Source organism: Alligator sinensis, unplaced genomic scaffold (genome assembly GCF_000455745.1).
Source record: "Alligator sinensis unplaced genomic scaffold, ASM45574v1 scaffold60_1, whole genome shotgun sequence".
Classification (NCBI taxonomy): domain Eukaryota; kingdom Metazoa; phylum Chordata; order Crocodylia; family Alligatoridae; genus Alligator; species Alligator sinensis.
The window spans coordinates 2,049,565-2,060,455 of record NW_005841858.1 but is presented as its reverse complement, the minus strand read 5'-3'; the positions used below and the strand labels follow the sequence as shown (position 1 = coordinate 2,060,455).

General features: G+C 40.0%; 1 protein-coding gene across 1 annotated transcript in view; it reads left to right on the top strand.

The window, feature by feature from the left end:
- Nucleotides 1-9,265, top strand: part of SLC33A1 (solute carrier family 33 member 1) — a gene marked incomplete at its 5' end in the record, with an annotated part of 16,418 nt that extends 7,153 nt beyond the window's left edge. The window contains 3 exons of the mRNA XM_006016480.3: nt 1,514-1,631; nt 2,571-2,786; nt 3,883-9,265. Coding sequence (XP_006016542.2) covers nt 1,514-1,631; nt 2,571-2,786; nt 3,883-4,050 — 502 coding nt within the window. The remainder of the gene's footprint in view (nt 1-1,513; nt 1,632-2,570; nt 2,787-3,882) is intronic.
- Nucleotides 9,266-10,891: the final 1,626 nt, after the last annotated feature.

Below are 10,891 nucleotides of genomic sequence, written 5' to 3'. Positions count from 1 at the left end.
ACTCCATTGCCCCTGCCTCCAGGGAGCAGGGTTGGGGGGGGTCGAGCTGGCTTCGCTCCCCATCTCCGTCCCCTGTCCCCACCCTCATTGACCGGCCACCAGCTCCTGTTGGAACATTTGTTTGCACTCTGATTGGCTGTTTGTCATCCAATCAGAGCACGAATAAAGCATTACGGATGGACAGACAGACTTAGTTTTTTATAATTTTAAAATGGGACAGTGTTCTTCCATTAATATTTTTTACTCAACTTGAGAAGCCTTTTACTCTCCAGTTAGTCTTGCTGAAGTCAGTGACTCGTAAGTGCACAGAAATGAAGTTCTCAATGCAAAGGTGGTCTCTCTTGACCTACTCAGGCTAATAGTCCATATGTTTCATTGGGACTTTCAGTTGTGGAATGCTGTAGGGATACAGTACTAAACGGTCTGTGTAAGTAGGGATGTACCTAATTCATGGAGGCTGCCTCCGTGTTTTGTGATCCTAACACAGTGTCAGGCACAATTATTACAGTGGAACGTGGCAGGCCTCCCCCCACACCTCTGGCTGAGGGTCCATGGATGTCCCATTCCTCCATAGAGACTGACAGGTGGCCATTTGTCAATCTCTGTGAGATGGGCATCTGTCAATCTCCAGGGAAGGGCGGGAGGGCCCCCCACCCCTGTGATATTTGCTGAAGGGCTCCAGAAGTCCCACCCCTCCTAATCTCTGGGGAGAGGCAGGACTTCCAGGGCCTTTCAACCAATCCCCCCCGCGCGATGCTCCAGGACACCTGGGCTTCCTGCCCTTCAATGTTTGCAGCTGCCTGTTTTTTCCCCTGCTTTCTCATTGTTGTCTTCCTGCTTTTTTGTAGGGACCAGGATTTTTCACGGGGGACCTACCAAATTTGCAGTTTCTGCAGAAACTGCAAAATTGTGAATTTTGCAGGTCCCTACCTATAAGACTGATCTCAATATTGTCTCATTATACTATTCACTAATTCCATAAATAGTGTAATTGTAGTTTTCAGCTGTACGTTTAAATATTATTTTGATGTTTCTGTGCACTGTTTGTGTAGTAAATTTGTATAGATTTTCCTCTTGTGAAGACAATTTGAATAAATAATATTTTACTACAATTCTTCTAAAATTAGCTGTATTCTGCATTCTCTTTCTTAGCCTAAAATGTTCTGAAAGTCATGGATATGTGAAAATGAAGAAGCTTATTATCAGAGGCTTGTTCCTCTTTTACCTTTTTATTGTTTGCTGCCAAACAAAGTTGGCTTTGGTATGAAATGTTTAAAATTTTAGCTACTTGTACAGAAGTATGTAAGCGAGTTAAAAAACAGTTGATATCCATTTGACTGCTTTTTAGATGTTAAGGCAGCTTAAACTTGAATAGGCAAAATAAAATATACATATGTTGTTGAATGTTTTAAAAGGTGTCTGTTGAATGTAAGGCATATACAGATGTTCATCAGGACATGCAGATTCATGTCTGTGTTTTGAATTAAGAAATCCTGTCTCCTCCTCTTTGCAGGTTATTGCTTGGCTTGGAATTTGCTTTTTTGGTTTGGTGGACTCCTAAAGTGAAACACGAAGGGGGATTTCCAACTTACTACTACATTGTGGTATTGCTGAGCTATGCTTTACATCAGGTATCAAGCATGCTGTCAAAATAGTCTGTTCCTATCCCCATAAAATTTTTCCATTTTTATAGCTCTTCCTTTTGTCAACGTAAGACAGTGGTGCTCAGCTTTTTTTGTTCCATGGACCAAAATGTCCGTCTCCACACCAGATTTGGCTGGTGGTCCCAGTCTGGAGTCTGGGGTGGGCATGGCAGCCCCGATCTGGCCACATAGAGTGGGGAAGAGGGTGTGTGGCCCAGCCCTGACCCAGCCATGTGGAGGGGAAGGAGATAGCATGGGCCTGACTTTGGTCTGGCTGTACAGAGGGAGGAGGGGATGCGGCCGCTATGTGGGGGTTGTGGGGTTGGGTATTTGGCAGTGGGGAAGGTGGCGGTATTAATGACTACTGCTCCCCTGCCACCAAATTTCCTGACCCATGGGCAGCCCTGCAGGCCACATTTGGAGTGGCCATACACCCTACTCTTTCCCACATGCAGCCCATGCCCCCCCTTCCACACCCCACCCCACAATGTACTGCAGTAAAAAAATATTTTGAGCTATTATGCAATTGCTTCTATATATGCTACTCAAAAAAAGAAATATCAAGACAAAAATAGTTTTTGAAATATGATTAATATTTTATAGTAGATGTTATACTAAAAATAGATTACTTGTTTTTATCTGTAACTTGTTAAAATGATATATTCTAAAAGATTTTGTGTGCGCAGCTTGACAGCTACCTGAACCTTGTTAAGTGGCCTCTGCCCCTCCATATGAAATAATTGCCCACCCCAATGTAGAGAAACACTGTTGCTAGAGTTAACTACTTTAGCATTTAGGAGCACAAGACGCTGGAAGAACAACTCAAGATAAATGTTGCTAGATTTCAAGTTATTTGTTTTACTTGATGGTGAGGGTGAAAACAGATTTAAAAGTAATTGAAAATATCTTACTGTTTGTTTCCCTTAGGTTACGTTGTACAGCATGTATGTTGCTATTATGGCTTTCAATGCCAAAGTTAGTGATCCACTGATTGGAGGAACATATATGACACTCCTCAATACTGTATCGAATCTAGGAGGAAACTGGCCTGCCACTGTAGCTCTTTGGCTTGTGGACCCACTTACAATGAAAGAGTGTGTAGGAGCCCAGGAACAGAACTGTAGAACCACAACTGTTGCTGAAGTAAGTTTGAGAGTTATGATAATCTCCAGTCTATTGCTCATTGAAATACAGTAATAGCTGACTTTTCTTAGTCTTCCACATTCCAAGATATTGATAAAAACTAAGACCCATTATATATTAAACTTCTCCTGATGAGCAAGGATCTGGGTTTTCCGTTTCCCATGGAAAAACAGAGCAAAACATGGATTTCCCCCCTTACCAGAGTAAAATGCAGATTGGAGCTCACAGCAGCAAGGAGATCCCTTCAGGGCTCTGCTGTTCCCTGCAGCGCCAGGTAGCACATGTTGGTCTGCGGAGATCCCAGCGGGGAGTAGCAGGGTGGGAGCCGAAGCCTGCAGTGGGCAGTCTGCCCCCACCTCTGACCCACACACATCTGTGTGGTTTTCATTATTAAATGCCATATATAAACCTCTTCTATAAAACTACATCTGGAGGATATTTTTTCCTCTTTTTGCATTTTGGGATGGGGAAAAGGGAATGATTTTAAGTGACCACATTACTAATGAAAGGCACTATGTTAGCAGTAATAAAGGCTGTGGTTACCCCTCTCAAACTTGGCTGGAGGAGAATCTTACAGATTTAGTTTGTAATTTTAAGTACTCTTTTATTAGCAGGCTTTTCCTTTTTTCTACTCTGAGGATTTCCTATTTTCACTTTCCTTCTCTTTTGATTTTTCTTCTTACTTGCTCTTTTTGACCTCCCACCCCACTCTGCACCTTTTCTGTCTGTGACCTATTGCTGCTTTTAAAGTAGATCAGTGAACCTGGCTACCCTCCCAGTATCTCATGTGCTCATAACGTTTCTGGAAAAGAACAAATTGTACAACTACACACATAATAAAACAATATGGCATGGGCACAACTGAAGGACTGCAGGGCTTCAGATTTGACTTCTTGTCGTGACTGGGATATTACAGCTGTTTTCTTAAGACAGACCCATTGTTTCCTGATCCTTATGGCTCAAACATGGACCTAGAATGCTTTTATGTATTGGGATGTAGAAGCAGTACCAATATACAAAGCACTCTAGGAATACAGGTATTAATTAATGGGTAAATGTGTCTCTTTAAATTTCATTTATTTATTTATTTTTGCAGCTTTGTGCAAAAGAAGGTGGCTCTTGCGTGACTACTCTAGATGGTTACTACGTAGAATCCATTATCTGCGTTGTTCTAGGATTTGGCTGGTGGTTCCTGCTTGGACCAAAGCTCAAAAGGCTGCAGGATGAAGGACCATCTTCATGGAAATGCAAAAGGAATAATTGATGTAATTCAACTATTGGATGGACTAGTGAAATTGTTATAACTCAATTTTACTTCAAAGACACATACTATAATCAATAGGACTATAAATATATTTAAACATGCCAAATGGCTGAGAAACTAAGACAGCTAAGAAAGTGATGATATCACTTGCCTTCCCTTTATGAAAATCTAGTTAAGTTCTAAAAAGGTAGTTTGTAAAAAGGCAGCTTTATACTTCATCTTTATGTGCTCTAGCTTCAGAGTCCTGGCTGCTGGTAGAAGCAACACTTAAATTACAGTGCAGTAGCTATGGAAGAGCAAATTGTGCCCCATCCATATTGAAAGCAGCATTGTCAGCTCAGTTCTGACTACTTCTTGTTTTCAAGCAGACACCATCTGGCATGATCAACAGGTTGACTTGGTAATACTGTCATTTAAAGGAGTCTTGATTTGATCTAAAATTTGAGTAAGTATTTAAAACTAAAACCTAACAAAATGGAAATTCATTTGAGGGAAGAGATACATCGACCATCTTTATAACATTTATCATTTGCTTTCCTGACCGTAACAGCACATCAAAGGATGTAATATTTTAAAGATTCTTTTAAATGCATTTCCTGGCTTTTATAAGCTTTAAAGGTTTATAAAATATGGGGGGCTTTGTTTGTTTTAAATAATGATGAGGTTTTTTGAATTTGTCTCTTTATTTCAAGTATTTTGTTTTATTACTTGAAACAGTTTTTTTTGCAGAAAACTTGATACGAGGTGGGATCTTTGTTGAGTTATACAATAATCTAAGCCTTGAATGCTGAAGGATCAGATATAGTAGTGTAGCAGTTGTTGAATTGATAGCAGGGCTTCAAAAAAGTGTGCATAATCCTTGCTGTGTTCAGTTTGCATCTGGGAGGGAGTGGAATGATTAGTAACATAGTTCTTTTGTTACATAAATTTGATCATATTGATTAAAATGAGTGAGAAGTTGCAAACGTTTATGTATTCCAAAGAGAGCAAAAGATGTTCAGTGCCTTTGAAAGAAGGGGTGGATAGTGATGACAATATTTCGTGTTAGTTCTGAGCATGTTAACATGCTGTGTTGTACCTTGTTTGCTACAGTTAGTTATTTTGCATACAACAGTTGCTACAGAAACTCATAAACTGGTTCTTTATCATTGAAACTTGTTTGCTGTATTTATCATGAGATGAATTCACCTCTTGAGTGCCTTAGTGATGTACGGCATGCTGTATATCAGCTGAAAAGGCACTTGTATATTTTGGTTGGATGTATACTATACATCATTACTACTTTATAAAGATAGTTAAAAAATAAAACCTTTAAAAGGTATGAAAAGTTAATATTGGATTCCTTATAATTCCACTTGCCTACAAAATATCAAGGGTATTCCACCTTAAGTTTTGTGCTTTAAATATTTTTAAAGGATACAGCTTTTTTGCTGAATTATTAACATTAAATTATTGATTCTAATTGAATCTGGATTATATTACATGTAGATTTTTTTATAGTCTATGGAGTAAAAAGATTTGGGGAACAAGTTTGGCAGAGAAACTTTGAGAGAACACATCAGTCCCAAAGATTGCTCTTCTAGCTCTCCCCCCACCTAAAAAAGTTTGCATTGGACTGGATGCCACTGAGTGGATTAGATTTGTCATCTGAGCACATGGTAACCCAGAGCTGAGATATAGGTAGAGTTCTGAATTCCAATTGCTTCTTGCTAAAATGTATTGGTCCAATGTAGTAGTAGCACACTTTCTGTATCTTTTAAGCTTTTTTAAGATATCAGAATAGGAAAACCAAGCCAACCCACTTGAATATAAAAGCACAGGTTTCATGTAAAGTATTCCAATTTTTCCAAAATTAAGATAAAGTTTAGTTGTTTGAACTAAATTCAATCCTGTCCACTAAACAAATGAGAATAGAACACTGCAGGCTTTTGTAAGATGTGGATACAGTTGTTAGTTATGGACAGAAGATTTCTACTGGCATTACTGTGCGTTTCATATTTGAGTTCTAAGTACCTCTAACAATGTACCATTATGATCCATTTACTTAATATAGTTGTATTAACTATACATAGACAATTTTCTGTTTGCTTTTAGAAAAAAATGTGAATGTCCTCAGTCTCTGGTGTACTTGAAAGCAGCTGCTGAGGATGAACTGGGAGCAGCCTACCTGCATACATCTAGGTTTAGAGTACATCTATAGGTGTGGTTAGATAAGTGGTACTTGGGTCTAGATATGTCAATGGTGGGGTTATGGACAAGCTCATATATGTTAAATACACAGACGTGTAATGGTTGACCATTTTGCAATTTTGTATTACACTTTCTATCATGTGCCAAGGTGACTTAATTAAAAATGTCATTTGAATTAGTTGATACATCAGATCAGCTTTTTAAATATTTTTCAAAATAAAAATTAAAACAAAAATCAATAGCAAAAAATGTAATGTATTTATTTTTTCTTATGTAAGAAAGAATAACTTGTCCTCCTTCAGTGGAGGTTTCGTTCTTTTAGTTATCTACCAGTGCTGTTTATGTTGTCACATATTTAAGTTGGAAATGTTCCAAATATGTCAATTAAGTGGCAGATTGTTAACTAGTCTTAACACTTTTCTTTCTCAAAACCACTAAAAGCTATGATTACAGTTCTGCCCAGATTTCAACTTGCATGATAGAAAATGGGAAATACGGGAAGTGAAGCATATTTTATTTGGGTAATATGTGTCTCAATTGTTGCAGATATTTTTATGGCACCAAATAGATGGCTTCTTCCCATAATATCCAGGGAACAGAATATTTCAGTAGATAGATCTGTCTGTAGTCTAGATCTAATTTTAGCTGGTAGAGACCAGAAGTTGTTATCCTTTGCCATCCATAATATAATTCTCTATGGTTTTCAAAATAAGGTGTAGAGAAAATGGGACTACTAGTAGGTAAGTGCTGCTGTTTCACCTACAAAATTGGCGCTTGTAGCAGTTTTAGCTAAGAATTCAACATTTAAAAGGCCACATAAACTTAAACGTATTTGTTTCAGCGCATCCTTTCTAGAAGAAAGTCGGGAGGGTACATGGGCTTACTGGCTGGGCAGCGTGAGAACATTTTAGTATCTGTTATAGGTTTGGTTTTGTTTTTACCCATCATGCACTTGTTTCATGTTAGGTTAAGTTGCACCTTTTTGTATCTTGTTGCTTCAAAATATTTTTTAATTAGCACTCAAGCAGATCAAGCTCTAGTCACCTTTGTGATTTTTGCAAGCTTATGGAAAACTAAGTATTATTGAGTTCCACTGTAGTTTCACAGTTTATCCACATCAAGCTTGTGGGAACTGAGATTATACAGCATCTTGCAGGATGGAAACCCTTGTTTAGTGAACTAAGCTATCACTTTTGCATCCCAAATTGTGGAAAAGAGGGTGCTAAACTCGAAATACTATTCTGACATAAGTCACTACCTTAATTCTTTCAATGAAAATTAGGTGTATGTTACTGATCATAATCTTCAGTATAAGTTAACTGAAATGGTATCAAATATTCGAACTTCAATATTAAAGTAGAATAAATGTTCCAGTAGAACATTATCCATTTGAAATCGCTATGATAATATACCATTATGTCTAGTTCATCTTACTGACTTAAGGCTGAGATTTATTGCTCATCATTTGTTTGAACTTCTAACGTTTTTAAATGTTCTTGATGCAAGAGTGCTCTTTGCTTTGGCTTACAATTTCATGACTGAACTCTTGTTCTGTGTCTGAAATGTCAAGTCATGATTATATTGTTGGTACCTTAATGTACTACTTATTCCTAAGAGGTCACAATTGGAGACACTAAAGTGGATTCAACTATCAGCATGTTATAAAGTTACTTTGGCATTGTTTACACATTACTTAATGAGTGCCAGTAGAAAGTACCTCGTAAGTGGACTACTTAAAATTCATCCCTGGGATGAAACGGTTTCAGCAGTTGGCTGTTTTCTAGGGCATCATTAATTTATTATGGGATTTCAGTTGTTTTTAATCACTTTAGGAGACAATAAATCATGATGCAATATAAAAAAATCAGCTATATCAAGTATTCTGGAGATGTAGGTTAACTGGGGAATTTATTTTATATAGTGTGCTTAAGATCTGAAAAAGCGGCTTGCTATTTTAAAATACTGTGATTTACTTCAAAGTTTTAATTTGTGCTAAATGGGAACAAAACATGGTGGAACGGTAACTTATGGTCAGACCATTTAGAATTGTCTGATTTTAAATCATAGAACTTGACGTTTTCATTTCTAAAAATGTTTTAAATACTTTTTTTGTGTTACAGGGTGTTTGTACCTGTCCCATGGACTTCGTTTTAAAATGTTTATTCTAAGACTGTAGCATTCATTGATTGACTAGCTGTCCATTTATTAAAATCCTGAGTGTATGGAATCATTTGGGAGGTCCGACTAATGTGTTGATGCAATTTATTTATTTTTATTCTGTAGATTTCTGTTTCTTATGTGGTGAAAGCACTTCAGGTTCTTTGATTTTTCAAATAAAAGATAATGACTAATGAATGATGCTTGTATAAGGACCGATTAGAATTTGATAGTACAAAGTAAATATACTATCAACCAATACAACAAATACAATTTCTTGTAGTGTGTCTTATTTACTTGAAACTCCATGCCTCTAGACAGCAGAAATCCTGTGCATCAGTCTCCCAGGGTTTCAAATGATTCCTGTGGAAGTTTAAGTTCATACTTACTTTCTCTGCTTAATTATATTGGATATGTGAAGACTTTAAAGGACCTTGCTGTTTGAGTACTCCAGATCAGTATGAATTCTGAAATCAATTAAGTTATTTTCATATTTTTATAGTATAACCATAAACAGCTCATGGTTTTAGGGGTTTTTTTTCTTGTGCCTCAGTAAAGGGACAGCCTACTACCTATGCTTCAGCAACATATCTACACCATCAGTAGTGGGTAAATTTATTAATCTAAACTATGCAATTCTTCAAGAAGAAAAGCTATGGGCCTTAAGTGACTTGCAAAGGAGGCTCCTCTTTTCTTCTTCCTACTAATCCAATATATGTTTGCAAGTCCTTTTATTATTTTTTTCCTTCCTGCTTTCATAACGTATTTGTTCTGGTCAGAAATGATGAAGAATGTCTTGCATTTGAAAGCTTGTATAACTATCGTAACTACACAGTTGGTTCAATAAAAGATATCGCCCTAAGATATATCCTTGCCCCTCACAAACGAAAACAAAGTTCTTTGCTTTTGTTAAAGGTGTCTTTGAACTAGAGAACATAGACTGGGACTTTCCTGTGTACTTCATTGAAAGATATGTAGGCAGATAGATTCACTAGCAAGGTGGCCTGACCAATGGTTGGTCAGGTATTTGAGTTAACCAGGTTTTTAAGTAAGTTGGTTAAAAATCTTATTTCAGCAATTCTCACTTTTTTCATGGTTAGATCTCTACCATAAATGGTTTAGTTTGTTTTGCTACGTCGATCTTTTTTTAGGCCTGTCAATTGCAGTTAGTGCACAGGATTCATGTGGTAATTGGTTCTTGAAGTAGTTTTTTAAATGCATTAACTGTGCATGTAGTTTTGGAGCCTATGCCTTGCTCCACTGCCTCCAGGCTGCCCAGCAGGGAAGCAGTGGCAGCACAGAGGACTGCAGGGCAGCCTGGGTGCAGGCTCCTGGTGGCTGCAGCCAGAGGAAGTGGGGAGGAGGGGTGCACAGGCAGACACACCAGTAGCCTGTATGCTGCATCTAGAGCAGTGCTGAGTCAGTAAGTTTGTGGGGGGAGAAGGAAGGGGTTGGGGGGCACAGCGGGAGGGAGGGAGTAGGGCAGGTACTGGTGAATGGGGCCCTGGGGCTGGGGCAGGTCATGGGACAGAGCTGCAGAAGGCTCACTTGCTGCAAGCACCCCTGGATGAGGCATAGGGGGGCACATGACCCCTGGATTTGCATGCAAGGTGGAGGCAGGCTGCCCACTGCAGGCTGGGTCTTTGCACCCTGCAGCCTTTGCCCCAGGAGCCGTGTACTGGCCGCACCGTGTGTCCCTTCCCCATTCAGTGGTGGAAGGCACAACATGGCATCGTGCGGCTCCCAGTGCAAAGGCAGCAGGGTACAGAGCTCCAGCCTGCAATGGGCAGCCCCCCTGTGCCCCATGCACAAGTCTGGGGGATATGCCCCCCATTCCTCCCCCAGGGGTGCACAGGGACAAGGAACTACTTCCCCCCCCCCTCCCCTGCACTCCTGGATGAGTGCCAGACCTGCCCTGGCCTCAGGCCCCCTAGCACCTGCCCCTTCTCCATTCCCTCCTTCAGCATGGGGCCTCCATCTTCCTCTCTCCCCCCACCCCCGTGACTTGCCCCACCTTCACAATTCCCCCGCCCCAACTATTCAAAGCCCCTGCATCGTTTTGAGTATTTGGCTCTGTGATTAAAATTGTGATTAATTTTTTTAAATTGCGCAACCACTAGCGATCACATTTTTTAACAGTTTGACAGCCCTCCTTGTTACACTTGGCTGTAGGCTAAGCCCTTCTTTAAGAAAGCAGAGGGCTGCCTCGACGGGACGTTTCGCTAACGTCGGCGCTGAGCCCAAGCTACCTGCTCTCCCCCGTCAAACGGACAGACAGGAGCCTGGCACTAGCGTTTTCTGCCTCCCGCTTCCCCTCCCTCCACGTTCCCTGCCCGCCCTCCTGTCCTCAGCTGTGGGCGGGGGGGTCCCCACCCCGCTGTGCTGCCGTGCTGCAGGGCAGGATCTCTACTATTACCCCGACTCAAGAATGGATCTAATGAAAGATAGCGCTGCTACCCAAAGCACCCCGCCCGCCCGCGGCTTTACGCAGCAG